Here is a 17,896-nt window from a genome sequence, read left to right as displayed (position 1 = left end):
CTTAAGCAAAACAACTATCACAAACAGTATAAAATGTTTCTAATTTAACTGTTTCCTACAGTTGGAAAGAACCATCAATTACTAGAGGACACAATCTCAAAAGAACTCTGTAACATTGTTCATTTATATTTCACCATCAAACCATATATAGCCTTTGGTCTTAAAAATAGAAGTGGGCCCAAGCCACAAAGAACCTGAGTAATGTGACCTTTCTCGTAGTCCCATTTCAAGAAGCATTACATCCCAGTTTCAAACCTTGTAACTTGATGTTCACATACAACTAATCCAGTGCAATTTAAAATCCAGTATAGTAACATTATAGAATTACAGATGAGAATAACAGTTACTTAATCTTTATTCAATGACGTGAAAGACTATACTTAGCCTCACTCCACTACATTTTAATATATAAGGAAAACAAAAGGAAAAGAATCTGTAATATGGACCTACGTTTTGGCTGTGACATCCACATACTGTCCTGGGCGAAAGTGAGCAGCATAAAGAGGAGTGCCTTTATGAAAAGAAAACAATCAGTATGAAATTTGTCAGAGCAGAAACAACTTCACTAAATATAAACTACATCTAGGAAGCCTATCAGATTTAAAAAAAAGTAGAAGATTCTATTCTGCAATTATAATTCCTAGAAACATCAACAATAAAGTAATAAAATTGTTCATCAAACATGCCTTGACTGTACATGGGCTGAAGAGCAATGTGTAATGTGTCCCAGGACAAGGCACATGGTGCTGGAGTGAGACCAACAGACCACAGGTGGCTCATGGGCTTGTACCCTTATGGAGGCCAATGTGGTACTGGCTGAAATGGGCAATTCACATCCTGATAAGCATAGTGTTCTTGTTGGTAAATACACGAGTTTGATAATTCTTTGTTGTTTTGGTGAATAATATAGTGACTTAAGATACCTTTCCGATTGCATATAACAAAATAAAAATAAAAGAATGACTCAAAAGTGTTGTGGCTGGATCAAATCTTTTTTAAACATTAGAAATACATTATCCAAAAATAGGAACTTTGACTGTTTGATCCCAGGTCCATTGACACTGGGCAGTGATTACAGCATCTATGATATCACATAAAGCCCATATATGTCAGATTTTTGGTAGTTTGGTCACTGTGCCAATAAAATAGTTATTCCAGCACATGACTGGATAATTTGGAATTCTGAAAAAGTGTCATTATCAATACTCCCAGTTTTATAGACTAACATTTCCAAAACTAGTTGGTGTAAATAGAATCTTAGTTAAAATGCACAAGAAAAACATGTTATTTAGAGGAATTTTGTATGTGAAAGCCCTTTACAACATTTTGTTTGCATCAATTTGGAATTGACTCTATGAGAACTATCTGACAATCTGCAAATATTTATAGGGCACTTACCATATGTACAGTTAGAAATAAAATAGATAAGACATGGTCCTGACCTCAAACATTTATTATCTAGGTGAAGAATCAACATTAACATCAACAATTAAGAGACTTCTTTTTTCTTTGAAAAAAAAAAAAGCCATAATAGTAGTAGTAGAAAATGCAACTGAATGCTAATTATGGCTTGTTTAAACAGCAAGTCAGGCAGCCCAGGTGGCTCAGCAGTTTAGCGCTGCCTTCAACCCAGGGCATGCTCCTGGAAACCCGGGATCGGGTCCCATGTCAGGCTCCCTGCATGGAGCCTGCTTCTCCCTCTGCCTGTGTGTCTCTGGGTCTCTTTCTCTCCGTGTTTCTCATGAATAAATAAATAAATAAAATTAAAAAAAACAAAACAAAACAAAAAAACCCCCAGGGAGTACAGTACTATGGAATTTCAGAAGGTAGTATCCTTTAATGTAGGACCTAACCTAGATTTGTATGGGCAAAGAAAAACCCTGAATTAAGAAAAAATAGGCGAGATTAACACTAACTGAATTTCTAGGAGGTTGAATGACCTGTACTGCTGATATTTGACCACTTTCACCCACTGAAACAATTTCACATGGCTTGAGCTACAACAAAAATTAACAGGGACTTAATTTTTACATTTGTTACCTCAGTTCTGCTCACTTTAGCTTCAAATTACAAAACTTGCACTTCAAAAAATACTTTTAATTCTAGCTTATATCAAGACTGATCCTCTGTCACTCCAATTAAGAAGGCTTATTGCACTTATATTTTACTTCATGAAATCCTGTCCAGATATTAAAATACCAAATCTTAAAATATCCTTCTACTATCTACTTGTTAGAACTCAAATTCAAGAGATCAGGAAGCTTTTCTTAAGTTCAAAGATGTCAAAATGTTGTCAACTACACAAAACCAATGCAATAAAAAAAAAAAAAAAAAAACCAATGCAATAACCGTGTTGCCAAATCATACTTTTTGACATTTCAAGGAGTAGGGAAAATACTTTGGAATTTTTATTTTTTTTAAAGATTTTATTTATTTGAGAGAGAAGGAGAACAAGTGACAGGTAGGGGAAGAGAGAGAGAGAGAGAGAAAAGGGGGCGGGGGGGGGGGAGGCAAACTCCCTGCTAAGCAGGAAGCTTGAGGTGGGGCTCAATCCTAGGACCTTGAGATCATGACCTGAGCTGAAAGCAGACACTTCACTGGCTGAGCCACCAAGGCGTCCCACTTTGGAATTTTTAAGTAAGAATCTCTACATCAAGGTGCTATGGTCACCTTCTTGTTTCCTATTTTCTCAAATTCTTCTATCTCAGTGAGAGTTTAGCTATTCTTCACTTATTAAAATGACAGCCTACACAGAGTGAACTTCACATTTTAAAGGTTAGTTTATTTTAAAGTTAAAAAAATAAGTTAGTGGCTTTTCCAAATGTGAAACTCTTTGTACATTAAAAACAAAAGTATTCCTCCCTCTTTAATGGAAAACAAAGTTCTCTATAGTTCTTCCCAGTCAAAAAAGAAAAAGACTTGTTTGTCCCTAGTGATTAAATCAGATAACTGCTTTATATTTAAAAATAAATGTTTGGGACTTTGTATTGTGGATTCAGCTTTACTGAAAGGCCTAACATTAAACAAATCATGTATTTGGGTATTTTTGCCTCCCTCCTCTCCCCAACCTCAGATTACCTGGCTTAATCACAGCATTATCTGTTACATGAAATATTTTAACTTTCTGTTTTGGCGGCAATCCAAGTTCTTGGTAAAATTCCAATACAGATGTAGATTTCTAGAGGAAAAGCAGTACACATAAGTAACCCATTATACTAAAGGTGGAGTACAATGCACAGAGATCTAAACCAAATTATTAACAACCCGGAGAACAAATCATTAAAAGCATTCTGTTCCCCTAATGAACAAAGAGCACCATACTCCCCTTATTTAAGGGAGGTGAGATTTTGATCTATAATCCATTACACCTAGAATCTAACCAGAGGCATGGTGGAGCTCATACACACTACATAGTGAAAGATCTTTACTCTGCAGGAAAAGAAACAGAGTTGTGCTAAAATCTGAATTCTGAATGGGGACTATAAGTATCAAGAACCCCAATCCTGGGAAATTCAATTCTGTGTACTCTGCACCTGCTTCCGAGCAGCTGGAGGAAAATACACTGAGTCACGTTCAAATATATGACCACAAACTTCAAAGTGAGTCCCAAAGTGGTCTGGCCAAACTACGTTTCCCTATTTAAAATCCTTCTCACATTCTCCAAAGTCACAAAGTCATGACTTTTAAACCCTCCTTCTCCCCTCTTTGAGCTTCAGATTTCACTAAAAACACAGAAGAACAGGAGCATTTCCCCAAGGTCTTATCACCCAATCAAACTGCCTGCATCAGCACTTACCTACTGTCATCCCCCATCCCACTCCAGACTGAATGAGATGCACATGGGGCACTTTTAGAAAGTGCCAATGCCAAGGGCCTTCTGCTTAGCTTCACTGGTCTAAGGTGTCATGTGGGTGTCAGTATGTTTTTTAAGTACTCTCTATGATTCTGATGTGAAACTGGGGCTGGAAATTACAATGGTAAGTGCACTGTCCACGCTCTTATTAGAAGCCAAATCCTTCACTGTGTACTCATCCCATCCCTCTCCCACCTATTTAATGGCTTTACTCTTGACTTGTCCCCATTGCCTTCTGAGTCACCAATTTCCCTTTCTACTGGAACTATCTTATCAGTATACAAAGATGTCACAATAACTCACATTAAAACAAAACTTTCCCTTGACCAGATAGTCTCCTTTAGGTCATCTTTCCATTCCCACTTACGACAATGCTCCTTGAAAGATTTCTGCTGAATCTACTTTCTATCTTCCCATTCTCTCAAACCCACTATAACAGGTGCCTGCAACCCCTAAACACTGAATGCAAAGTGCTTATCTAGGTCACCAACCATCTCTGTGTGGCTGAATACATTGGTCAATACTTATCTTAATGGCTCTATCAGCAATGCTTGGCATAGGTGACAGACAACTCTCTCGTTGAGACTTTCACTCTCTCAGTTCCTTCCTATGCTAATAACCCCACATTTCTAACCTCAATCACAAATTCTACTCTGGGATCCCTGGGTGGCGCAGGGGTTTGGCGCCTGCCTTTGGCCCAGGGCGCGATCCTGGAGACCCGGGATCGAATCCTACGTCAGGCTCCCGGTGCATGGAGCCTGCTTCTCCCTCTGCCTGTGTCTCTGCCCCTCTCTCTCTCTCTCTCTCTCTGTGACTATCATAAATAAATAAAAATTAAAAAAAAAAGAGTTTTAAAACAAATTCTACTCTGAACTACAAATTCATTTGTCTAACCACTAACTCAGTATCTCACTTTGATGTCATACAGCAACTCAGGTCTGATATGTCTAAAATTGAATTCAACTTCCCCCTAGAAGCCTGCCTTCCCCCGGTTTCCCAAATCTCAATAAATGGCAACTCCATACCTCTGTTGGTTGGACCCAAAATCTTGTGGTCTCCTTTGACTCTTTTGTCACATCCCATGTCCCACTCATCAGCAGTTCCTACAGACACTACTTAAAAATAAAGCCCATATCAATTACTTCTCACGTGCACCCCAAATTTTGCCTGGATTATTTTAATAGCCTCCTAATTGGTCTCTAAAGTTCCACACACCTGACCCCATGATCTATTCTCCAGTCACAGGCTGGCATGATCCTTTTAAAATTCAAGCTAAAACATGTCTCCACATGGCTTCCATCTCATACAGAATCAACCCTAAATCCTTTAATGGTTTACAAGGTTCTATACCATCTGACCTAGACCACTCTCCTGGGTCATGCTGCTTCAGGTACAATGCACTCCTTACATTCCAAGAACACATTAAACAATGACCTCAGGTCCTTTGTACATACTATTTTCTCTGCCTAGAATGCTTTTCACATTTTTGCAGGACATGCTCCCTCAGGTTATTCAGGCCTCCATCTAAATATTACCTTTCCTGATTATTCCATCTAAAATAGCACCACTTTGTCACTCACAATCCCCTCAGCACACTTTATTAGTCTACAAAGCACTTCTGTTGTGATATACATTTTTTTTTTTAATTTATGAGACACACAGAGAGGCAGACATAGGCAGAGGGAGAAGGAGGCTCCCTATGGGGAACTCAGGGCGGGACCCCATGATCACTCCTTGAGCCAAAGGCAGACACTCAACCACTGAACCACCCAGGCGTCCTGTGATACACATTTTTTTATTGTTTATCTTCTATGCCAGTCTCCCTGTTTCATTCCCAATCCCACCAAAATATAAGCTTTTTGAGAACAGAAGCTTTAGTTGCTGCTACATCCCTAGCTCCTGAAAGGTCCTGCTGCCTGCTTTTCCCTCTAACCCTGCCCGTTTTTCTGCTTCTGTAAATACCCTTGAATAATTCTTTTAAAAATATTTGAATAGAACACTTTATGAATATCTCATTTCCTTAAAATAATGTCCCGGGTCTTTTTTTCTTTTCTTAATTCTTAAGACTCTTGATACAGATATAGACACAAAAGATGGAAGGCAGACATCCATCCAGGTGTGAAGTCCTGGTTTGCCTCTCCAGGTACCTTTCCACTCTTGCTGCTGCATCAGTTCTTGGCACACAACATTACTGTGTTACAATATTATCTTCAAGTCCAATTATTAAAAAATTATAGGCCTAAAATAAAGATCATGACTTAGTCCGAGGATGAACAATCTTCAAAAAACTAAACTACTATGAAATCAAACCGAGAGCAATTTATAATCAAAAAAGAACAGCATCAATTGAAAGACCCTAACCAACTCAAGACAACGCTGATGATTTACTGTTAACCAAGCATCTTGGCTCCCAATCCGACAGATTATCTGTGCAGCCAGTCTTAACTACAGAATATGTGAATATGTAGCAAACTTCAGTTACTCGATGATTTTAGTTTAAAATGTAAATTGTTAGTGCCACTTTGTAACTTACTGAGAAGGCTGCCTTTGGTTGACATGAAATCGGGTGGCACTGGCCTATAAGCATAGAATGTGAATGTCTGGATTAGCCCACAAACCCTGGGAATGTCCCTGGGGCTCCCCAGAGGAACCGTGTGGCTGATGCTGGGAAGCCGTGCTCTGGACGCCCACAAAAAGTTGTTTTCTCAAGAAGCTATCCCTCCTCCTTTCCTCGAAGAGGGAGGACGTAATTTCATCCCAGTCATTCCCTATAGTTTTGCCCAGGTGGCTCAGCGGTTTAGTGCCGCCTTCAGCCCAGGGCATGATCCTGGAGACCCCAGATCGAGTCCCATGTCAGGCTCCCTGCATCAAGCCTGCTTCTCCCTCTGCCTGTGTCTCTGCCTCTCTCTGTCTCTCATGAATAAATAAATAAATAATCTTAATTAATTAAAATAAATAAATAAAAATATGCCTCTGGGCAGCCCGGGTGGCTCAGTGGTTTAGTGCCGTCAGCAGCCCAGGGTATGATCCTGGAGTCCTGGGATCGAGTCCCACATTGGGCACCCTACATGGAGCCTGCTTCTCCCTCTGCCTGTGTCTCTGCCTCTCTCTCCCTGTGTCTCTCATGAATAAATAAATAAAATCTTTTAAAAACAAATAAATAAATAAATAAAAATGTGCCTCCTTGCAATTATTTTCCTGATGTATCAAATTTAGATTTACCACATTTTATTTTTTTTTTTTTATTTTTATTTTTTTTAAAGATTTATTTATTTATTCATTCAGAGAGAGCGAGAGAGAGGCAGAGACACAGGCAGAGGGAGGAGCAGGCTCCATGCAGGAAGCCCGATGTGGGACTCGATCCCAGGTCTCCAGGATCACACCCCGGGCTGCAGGCGGCGCCAAACCGCTGCGCCACCGGGGCTGCCCCGATTTACCACATTTTAGAATGGACTTTAAATTTATTTCTGAGATTCACATATTCTATTTTATTTAAAAAGCATACTATTTTATTAATATCAGTTTCTAAGTACGGGAGGAAGCCTCTAAGAAAAAACTTTTACTTTTTTCAGGAACACAAAATAAGTAAGATAAACATCTTGACCTAAGTAACTACAGACTGAAACATACAAGGTAATAATACTTGATTATATTCCAGCGTCACTAAAATTGAATACTTTAATTCTTTCATTTAAAAATCAAAATATCATAAAACTAATTAGGCATCAGTCGTGAGAAGCGCTAAATGCTTGAGTTGAGTTGAAAGTAGCAGCAGTATAACAGAAGTGTTTTTTTTTTAACTTCCAAATAAATGATTTCAAAAGGCAATTTAAAAGACTGACAACAGTGTCACACTTGGATAATCCCATCTATGAGGCTGCATTTTTTTTCTCCTTCTTCAAAGTTCTCTGCAATTACCCTTCTCACAATGAAAATGCTTCTCTGCTCCTAAGATGAATTGATTTAATCAACTTTTAAGGCCACTTAACTTCCTATGTTTTTATTTATAAGAAGTTACAAAAATAGCGAAAGCAAAACAATCTAATTTCTAGGGGGCCTAAATTCTTTAGAGAGTTAAAAAATAAAACAGTTCTAGCCCTACTATAAGTAAAATTGATTCAATCAATTCATTTTAGAATACTTAACTATTTGATATTTTATATTCATAGGTCTACTTGTTTTTAAAAACTATAACTGAATCTATTCTCAGTTTCTCTGAGGGTTACAACACACAAGAGGAAATTTGCATACTTTTAGTTTTGAAAATCCTTTTCTTTTCTGAACCCAAATTCTTTACTTATAAAGAATTTTTAAACCTCATTTTCACATCTTATTCTGAAGAAAGGTCATTCAAAGACAAAGCTTTTCTTTAATATTATAATACATGGCCTCTAGACCTAGAAAATTTATATTTCTTTTTTTCTTGAAAATTTATTTATTTATTTTAGAGAGAGAAAGAGAGAGGGAAAGAGAAAGAAAGAGTGATCATGGGTAAGAAGGGCAGAGAGAATCTTAAGCAGAACTCTGCACTGAGGGCATAGCCTGATGTGGGGTTTGATCCTATAGCCCTGAGAACATGACTTGAGCCGAAACCAAGAGTCAGTCACTTAACCCAGGCACCCCTAGAACATTTTTATCTTGAAGAACAAAAAAGATCTTTATAGCATTTCCTATACCAGAGAAGTAAATTAAAAATGTGTGTAAGAGGGTGCAAGTCCACAACATAGTATAGGACCTGTATCACCTTGCTGCGTTCTATCACTGCATATATATATTCACTGAAGAGAATGAAGTTTAAAATGTGTAGACCACAGTCTCAAGTACGAAAATACTATCATTTCTGAATTTTTAGAGATTTAATTATTTGAGAGAGAGAGAGAATGAGAGAGAGCACAAGCAGGGGGAGGGGACTTGAAGGAGGAGAAGGAGACTGCCCACTGAGCAGGGAGCCAGACTCGGGGCTCCATCCCAGGATCCTGGGATCATGACCTGAGCCAAAGACAGACACTTAACTGACTGAGCCACCCAGGTGCCCCATTTCTGAAATATTTTAATCATTAGTATTATGTTAATAAAATCTGTAAGACACTTTTCTCAGTAAGTAAAATAGAGTAAACTGAGCTGCCAAATACATTTTTGGGTAGAACTTTAATTTTTTTTTTTCTTGAGAACTAAGATACTAAAGAACCAGGGTGAGACGTTTAGAACTAAAAGAGGATTTAGCAACCATCAAGTCCAATTCCTTGTTTTCATGTGTAAGAGAATGGATGTTAGTAGAAGTCAGAATTAGAACTCAGCTCTTCTGACCCCACATCTACTCGTTTTTCCACTGTCTCATAGTTCTGGGAAGTAATGTTAACAGATCTGTTGGAGCAGAATGGACTATCCCAACATCATGTTTAATTTATAAATATCAAGGCAATAAAGTCATGAATTTACAAAATCAGTAAAGAAAATAAAGATGATGGTGCTGAACAACAAAAACACAGAAGTACAGTTAATGAGAAAACAGTAGCATCTATCAAATCAAAGAATTATTCACATGAGGACTGGCATGTATTTACCCATTTAAAAATTCAAACATTTGAAAAAATCTGACTTTTTAAAAAGTTTCCATAAATATCTCAGTTTGCTTCATTACTGTGAAATTACTTAAACCCTAAAATTATCAGCCAATAAACTGTCAAGATTTAATAGCAGAATTAAAATATATATAGACTATACTACTGTAATATGTAAAAGTAGCTACCTTCTCTAACACTTAAGAGACAGGACTAAATGGCCTCTAGTCCGATCAACCTATAGGACTCCCATGATTTTAACCACTTCGAACTCATTGATCAGTATACCCAACTATTTATAGTAAAACTCCACTTGAATTTTCCGTAAATACTTCACACATTTCTTTTGTCTATAACTTTCCTTTCCTTGTCACCATTTCAGGTTATAGCTTCTGCACTGAACCAAGTACTCAATAGGCTCCCTGCATGGAGCCTGCTTCTCCCTCTGCCTGTGTCTCTGCCTCTCTCTCTGGGTCTCTCGTGAATAAATGAACCAAGTACTCAGGAACTGCTGTAAGCCTGTGCCCCCTCACCACATATTCACCCAGTCTTGTACAAATCCCTCCCCTCTCCAAGTCCAATACAACTACCTTGGTTCAAAAGCCTTTTATTGACACTTCCCAGTGCTTAAAACAACTTCCTAAATGTCCTCCCTGCACACAGATTCTTCTCATTTAGTTAACCAAGTTAAGGATTTGACCACATCACTGTCCCAATTGGAGAATCCAGAAAAGCTCTTGGGAGTCTACAGGATGAAGTCTAAACTCTTCAGCACTCTACCCAACAGGTACACTTTGCACCTTTACTGTCTTCCCCCATTAGTCCCCCACATACTAAGATCTCACACACCACACTTCTCTTCCCAAGCACACAGGCTCTTTTCCATGTGTCTCGGCAGTAGCTACCTGGAACAAGTAATTTTACCCTCTAAGCTGCAGTTTTTGCCCATCTGCAAAATGGGGATAAAAATACTACTTATCTAAGAGATTTGTTACCAGGATGACATGAGATTTTTGCAATGTGCCTGGTATGTTAACAGGTATTCCTGCTGGTATGCTTTTAACACCCATTTTCTTTTCTGGTTTCCTTTGTGTGACAACTTCTGGGATCTCCCTAAGCACAATTGGCTCTTCCCCATTCCATGCTTGTTGCATGTGTAATACTATATAGTGATGGAGGATTTATTTGTTCATCTTCTCCATTAGCCTATGAGTACCCAGAGGGGTGTCAAGACACAAGAAATAAGTCTCTAAAATCTGATCGCCACTCTACCTCTCACCAGTGGGTGGCCCTGAACCTCTTTAGCCTCCTTAGCCTGTTTAGCTTCAGATGCTGAAAAGATTAAATAATAGGCTTAATGCTTATGTATCCAGCATATAACAAGTGCATATAACAAAGTTAACTATGACAACAAAATAGGAGGCACACAACAAACACTTGCTAGTTTTGACAGTTGTATAGTATAGATCCTATTTATCATCCATGTTAATTTCATAAACAATTTACGACAGAAAAAAAATGTTTATCTTAAAAATAAGTAGTATGTTTTAGTAAACTAAAGATGTTTCATTACCTATTAGTGAAAAGGATCACCATTTCTAGAAAGATGTTCTCCGCCTTTAGTCATCCAATAAGGATACTAATTGAACAGATTTTTCAAATTTAAGCTACATACTCAGCACCCTAACAGTATTCTATGTGTGTGTGTGTGGGGGGGGGGGGGGGGAATGCTTTATTTGTAAAAACCTGATGTGGGTTTGAATACAGCTGTATCCGAAGTACTGAAGAAGTTCCTTCTAGGGAGGGTCTGAACTGGGTGCTTCCTGTGTGCTCTAGGGACTTAAAAAATTTTCAGGACTTAGGATTGTCATGTCATACTTTCTACCCACATTTGAAATGTTATCGATTCTCTTCACATTGCAGGGAATTATGCCGAGGGTATATAAAACATGGGATGGTTTAGGAAGGTTAGACCCAAAACAATGCTGTATGTGACACCAGTGAATTATTTATTATTAACGTTCTTGTTAAGATTATGAATATAGTTTACTCCTTCTTGTGGTTGTGACTGGAAAGGACTATGTTTTGCATCTTCTTATGAAATACAGTGTTCGCAAAAATACTTGAATTGGTATAGAGAAAGCTGTAGAATTTGTAACTTATGTGGAATTTCAATGACTCTTTTAGTTTTCCATGTGTTTTTAAAAAAAATTACAAATATTGATAGTGAATATACTTAGGGAAATACGCACAGCAGTGAAGATAAAAATGACTCATTGATTGTATGATATACTGCACTGTATTTTCATAGTTATAGTGATTTCAGATTTAAGAAAATTGCACACACACAAAAAGAAAGTTCCTTCTAGTATATACAAATTAATCCTCACATGCTGCTGGAGTCAGGTATTAAGACAATTTAGAAAAAAAAAAAAGAGAAATTTAACAAAAACAACAAAACATAATAGCTACCACCTATTGAGTATCTTCGACATGCTAGGCATGTATGAAAAATCTCATTAATTCTGGTAACAGAGTTCTTAGGTTAAGTAGTATTTTTATCCCCACCATACAAATGGGCAAATACTCAAGTTTAGAGCAAAAAGTTGCTTGTTTCAAAAACTGAGAAGTACTAGAACAAACCCAAATTTCTCTCAGAATTTTGGGTTTAATGGCTTCACTAGACCACCTTCCCTCAAATCCACAATTTACCTCATGGACAAATACAAATTTGTGACTATGGAATAGCCTCAAAACTTAAAGAATTCAGATCTGAAACTAATGAACTGTACTATTCTAAAGAATGAAAATACATTCTTACATGGAAACGTGATACAGTTTTTCCGCCTACAGTTAGGGCTGCCATTTTTCCATTATGGTTTTCCTTTGGAGTATATTTTAGAACGTGACAGTCTTGTACCTAAGGAAACAAATATATAAAAAAAGTAAGTATGTGCTAAGATATATTTTAACATATCAGTCGTGTTGAAGCCGTATCACAATTAAGAATTCCCTAAAGTTAATTATCTCAACATTCCTCTAACACTAATCACAATCTTCAAATATAGAAGTAACTTTTAAAAAAAATGTCAAATACAGAGCATATAGACATCACATAGAGAAAAGTGCCGAGGGAATGCCTGAAGGGCTCAGCGGTTTGGCACCTGCCTTTGGCCCAGGGCATGATCCTGGAGTCCGGGGATCAAGTCCCACATCGGGCTCCCTGCATGGAACCTGCTTCTCCCGCTGCCTATGTCTCTGCCTCTCTCTCTTTCCCTCTCTCTCTCTGTGTCTCTCATGAATAAATAAATAAAACCTTAAAAAAAAAAGTGCCTAAAACATAAATCTACAACATGAGTATTTATGAAGAAAATATGCATTGACCACCACCCTGGTCAAGAAGTAGAATCCACAAAGCCTGTGTTTGTCCTTCCAATAATCTCCCTCCCCACTTTTTTTTTAACCCCTAGAGCAGTGGTTCTCAAAGTGTGGTCCTCAAACAAGCAGCATTAACATCACCTGGGAACTTGGTGAAAATGCTGATCCTCACGCCCCAGGCCAGATCAACTGAATCAGAATCTCCTTTTTTTTTTTTAAATAAACCTTCTAGATGATAGAGGCTCATTAAGTTTGAAAAGCACTGCCCTAGAAGTAACTACTATTCTTGACCCTTATGGTAGGTAATCCTTTACTTATTTTTCTTTACAACTGCTTTTTTTTTTTTTAAAGATTTTATTTATTCATTCATGAGAGAACACAGAGGGACAGGCAGAGACACAGGCAGGCTCCTCATGGGGAGCACTATGTGGGACTTGATCCCAGGACCTGGGATCACGCCTTGAGCCAAAGGCAGACACTCAATCGCTGAGCCACCCAGGTGTCCCTACAATTGCTATTTTTGAAACCATCTAGTTTATTGTTGCCTGCTCTAGATTTTGTATAAACAGAATCAGACTGTATGTACTTGTCCATGTCTTTCTTCTTTCACTTGTTTATATTTCTAAGTTTCATCCATATTGTTGTGTGTAACACTCTTCTGTTCATTTTCATTGCTATCCAGCATTCCATTCTGTGAATACCATGACTTATTTATCCATTCTGCTGTTGGACATTAGGATTATTTCTAGTTTTGGAATATTAAGAGCAGTACTGCTCTTTACTGTTGTAAAGTAATGAAGTTCAAATTTTCTACTGACACTCAGGAGTGGAACTGCTAGACTACAAGGTTCACCTATCTCAGCTTTACCACATTATTGTGCTAAATTGTTTTCCGAAGTGGTTGTACCAATGCACAATCTCACCAGTACTCCTGAAAGCTCCCAAAGTTTCTTACAGTTTTAGAACCCATAATCTTCTTTGATCATTGAGTCAATAAAAATGTCCAAAGGCTTGCAGGCCCCCTGGGCCTATGTGCATGAGCTCTCATTTTAGTCACCAGTATCTGTCTAATCATTTTTCTAAGACTAGTCCCCAAAAATGAACTCAGGCATCCAAAGTGATTTGGGGAATGAGGATCTCCTAACTCAATCAGTGATCTTTCTCTAATAATAATTGTAATGACAACAGCAGCTAACGTATATTAAACATTTGACACTGTTTCAGAGTGTGTGACATTTATTACCTTGTACAACCCTCACAAAAACCTTAAAGGTAGGTAATATCTATTTCTTTTTACCAAATACAATTATATCTTTTGCAGAGGAGACACGGTTTTAAGGAACACAGTTGGAAGTGGTGGAACCAAGATATGAAGTCAGGTTTTCTGGTTCCAGGGCCCGCTTCTTAACCATTAGAGTTTGTCTTATCCCAGAGAACAAGATGCTCCCTCCCCAGACAAGAAATGTTACATTCTAAGTTAGGAAAGAGATCAAAATTTTAATTTTGGGTTGAAAGAATGAAAATAAGATGGGACTGAGATTTTTTTCCAATGATGAATTGAACTGGTACACCTGTGAGAAGCTAAGTTACAATCTTTTTTTAACTCATTGTTGTAGTTATCCCTATGCCAATACCAAGAAGGCCACCACACAGGCAAGAGTGAAATATTCACTGAAACACTCAGAAGTTCTTTAATAGTATTTATGCTTATCATTAGCCCATTCTTCATCACAGAGTTACATGTTTCAGGATACAAATATTGCCCATTCAGGTTTGCACTCAGATCTTGGCACATGTACACATCTGTTACATCTTCTGTTTCTTTCTTACCTGAAGTAATGTGACCACATGCCTTTTACCATCTTTGGTCCATAAAGGCATCATACCCAGCTTCAGTGCAATAAGTCCTACTCTAGAGGAACCTGATAATTAAAAACAAATCAATGTTATTACAAACTTTTTCAACATTTGCCAAAATGAAGCAACAGTATTTCCTATACTGTGGTTCCAATATGAGCAACAGGCAGGTAAGAAACATGCTAATATATTCAGAGTAAAACATTACTGTTCCTTAGAGATATAACAGACTTCAAGCATGGCTAGGTAACATATTGTTACTTAATAAATCTCTATATAATGAGTAAATATAGGAAAACTGTACAAAATAAAGAAAATAGGTAAACTGATATATTCTGGCTTTAAAATAATGGTATTAATGGAGGGCATGATAAATCCATCATTACAATTTGCTTTTCTAGTATCAATTCATATCTAAGTGCATTAATTAGAAAATATCTGCTCAAATTCTAAGAACTTAGCTGGTGTTACAGGGATGACACAAGTGGTCAAGTGGCTAAAATATGTCAGCTTCCACCATGCCACTTAGATTTCTTGCACAAGTTAGTAAAGTTGCTCCACTAATAACTTTTTTTTTTTTTAAAAAAGATTTTATTTATTTATTCATGAGAGAGACACAGAGAGAGAGAGAGGCAGAGACACAGGCAGAGGGAGAAGCTCCATGCAGGGAGCCCAACGTGGGACTCGATCCCGGGTCTCCAGGATCATGCCCTGGGCTGAAGGCGGCGCTAAGCCATTGAGCCACCCAGGCTGCCCTCCACTAAGAACTTCAGATCACTATACAATTCAACTGTCACAATAAACTCCAACTAGAGACCACATTCTCAACAGTATAGGCCTTATTCTCAGTCTCACTACACATGGATTTAGTACTCTACTGGACACAAGGAGCTGATTCTGGGGTTAAGCTTGGCAAACCTGGAGTGCTTGGATATCCCAACTGAAAACATCTGTGTGACACACTGTAGTTTTATTTTTTATTTTTTATTTTTTTTCACACTGTAGTTTTAGATCATACTCCTCTAACTTTTCTTCTCTGGTTTATTTTATACATTTTTTTTTTAATCTGAAGGAAACAAAAAACATATGCAGAATGATCTTCCCTTCACCTATGAAACAGTTTCTTGAAGAAGTCTTGATTACCATCGGATATTCACTAATAGTAAACCAGCATGCTAGACATAACCTTGCAAACCAAACCTCAATTAAACAGACACACTTAAGACATGAAAAGTAAATTCATGACATGATAAATTCATCAGGCAGTCACTATGATTTTGGATGTGCCAGCCACACACAGTAATTAGGAAAATGAGAGACTATCAAATATAAAATAACTACCTGGTTCCCAAGGATGTAGAGGCCAGGGTTCATCTTTCAAAGGACACAGTTTACTTGCTAACTGGGCTTTATTTTCATCAGAGGCCAACTGCTTAACAAACGTGACGTTTTCTTCCGAAAGATGCTCATCCCACCATGTACCACTTCTGCCATGGAGACTTCTAACCAAAAGCCAAATGTCTGTTCTATGAAAACAAAAATTAGAAAACCAAAACATAAAAGGCTTCCCCCATTTAATGCGGGGGAGGGAGGTCACATGAGTTGGAAAGTGTAGTCTGGGCCTTAGGAAAAGGATTTGGAGTCCGTGCAAGTCGCCCCCCCCCCCCCCCCCCGGACATTCCTTATAATAATGGGCTTTACACTTAATTGTTTAAGGGATGACCCTAGAGTAAAAGGCCTTCATCCCCTCTGCTGTTATAAACCAACTTCTAACAGAACTGTCCTACCTAGACACAGGAAGCCCTGATCCATTTGTAGGTGGACCTTAATAGTTTAAGCCCAGCGGGGGTAACAATGTGGGATGCTGATCTCTCTCTCTCTCTCCCTCTGACAAGCCCACCTCTTCCCAGCAATGACAAGGCCTAGGCTCAGAAGATCCGTAAAAGACATGATCTCTCTGAGAACCTGAACGCAAGAAAGACCTTGTGTTGGGAAGGAGGTAAATTCTTGCACGGGAGGGTCAGAAAAGTTAAGACTCTCTGCTGTCTATCACCTTTCGTGGTCGGGTACATCCAGGTCGGAGTCCCAGCTTTACACTAAGTTACTTCTCCAAGCTTCTGTTTTTATCTGCAAAATATCATCATGGCAGTGTCTGTAAAATGCATAAGGGCAGCAATTCTACCTCGTGAGGCTACTGAACTAAGGCGGCGCCTAATACACCTATCAAAGCATTCGGTACATAGAAAACGCCCACTAATTGGTAGGTGTTAATCCTGTTGGTAATGCTCCCTGCCAGGCGCTGGCTCATAAATGTTAAACATTAAAAAAAAAAAAAAAAATCCCCCCTCACTCCTTCAATGGGCACTTGCTTGGAGTAACGCTCTGAGTCCCCTGCGCCTGTGGTCTGGACGGAGCCCCTTCCCCGTCCACCCAGGGCGCACCCGTCCGCACCGGGGGCCAAAGCTCGGCTCCAGGTGTGTTTTGCAGGGACCATACCTCCCCCTCCCCCACCCACCTGTTTGCCGAGCCCCGGGCAGCACCCGGGCCGCCCGCGCTGCAGCCCAGCACCTGGGCGCCGGCCTGGGCCAGCAGCCTCCAACCAGACATGGAGTGGCCGGGAGGGCTCGCCCCGCTACTCTTCCTGGCGTCCCGCCGCTCTGCTTTCAAGGCGTCCCCGCGCTGCAGCCGCCAGCCCGCCTCGAGCCTCCCAGGAACGTCCCGCCGGCTGCCTGCCGCTGCCCTCGGGGACCGGAAAGGAGCCGGAGGAGCCACTTCCGGTCCTCTTCCCAATGCGTCCCGGGCACCAGAGTCACCCCGGGAATTAGAGTTCCGCCTCGGGAGAGTCCTACTTTGGGTCTGAGTTAGTAGGGAGGGCAGGGACTGACTCACTTGTCTCTCCAGGGGTTGAAAAGAAAAAAAAAAAAAGAATGTTTGGAGTTTAGACTTTGCAAGAATGAGGCGACCCGGGGACAGGCTCCTTAAGGAAGCGAAATCACTTAAAAATAATGCACACTGTGTGGCAGCTCCTTGTACTGAACAGCCCTTGATATTGTTCTACTGATTTATGTTCAAAACAGCCCCGAAAGGACATTATTTTTTATTTTTTCGTTTTTCTAAAAAAAAAAAAGATCATTTATTTATTCATAAGAGACACACAGAGAGAGGCAGAGGCAGGCTCCCCTTGGAGAGCCTGATGTGGGACTCGAACCCAGGACCCTGGGAAGACGACCTGGGCCGAAGGTAGATG

At 39.2% G+C, this 17,896-nt stretch overlaps 1 protein-coding gene across 4 annotated transcripts in view; it reads right to left on the bottom strand.

Moving 5' to 3' along the window:
- The window catches only part of MRPL3 (mitochondrial ribosomal protein L3), a 39,809-nt gene extending 22,395 nt beyond the window's left edge, over window positions 1–17,414 (bottom strand). For 3 of the 4 annotated variants that reach the window (XM_077865187.1, XM_077865188.1, XM_077865186.1), the window contains exons 1-6: window positions 17,165–17,414; window positions 15,991–16,175; window positions 14,623–14,714; window positions 12,236–12,334; window positions 3,079–3,178; window positions 451–511 (exon numbers count right to left, since the gene is read on the bottom strand). In XM_077865187.1, coding sequence (XP_077721313.1) covers window positions 451–511; window positions 3,079–3,178; window positions 12,236–12,334; window positions 14,623–14,714; window positions 15,991–16,175; window positions 17,165–17,256 — 629 coding nt within the window. In that variant the 5' untranslated portion in view covers window positions 17,257–17,414. The remainder of the gene's footprint in view (window positions 1–450; window positions 512–3,078; window positions 3,179–12,235; window positions 12,335–14,622; window positions 14,715–15,990; window positions 16,176–17,164) is intronic. The other variant, XM_077865185.1, reaches the window with a different exon arrangement.
- Between the last annotated feature and the right edge of the window lie 482 nt (window positions 17,415–17,896).

This window comes from Canis aureus, chromosome 22 (assembly GCF_053574225.1).
Source record: "Canis aureus isolate CA01 chromosome 22, VMU_Caureus_v.1.0, whole genome shotgun sequence".
NCBI lineage: Eukaryota > Metazoa > Chordata > Mammalia > Carnivora > Canidae > Canis > Canis aureus.
The sequence above is the reverse complement of the archived record's forward strand: the minus strand, read 5'-3'. Positions and strand labels throughout refer to the sequence as shown.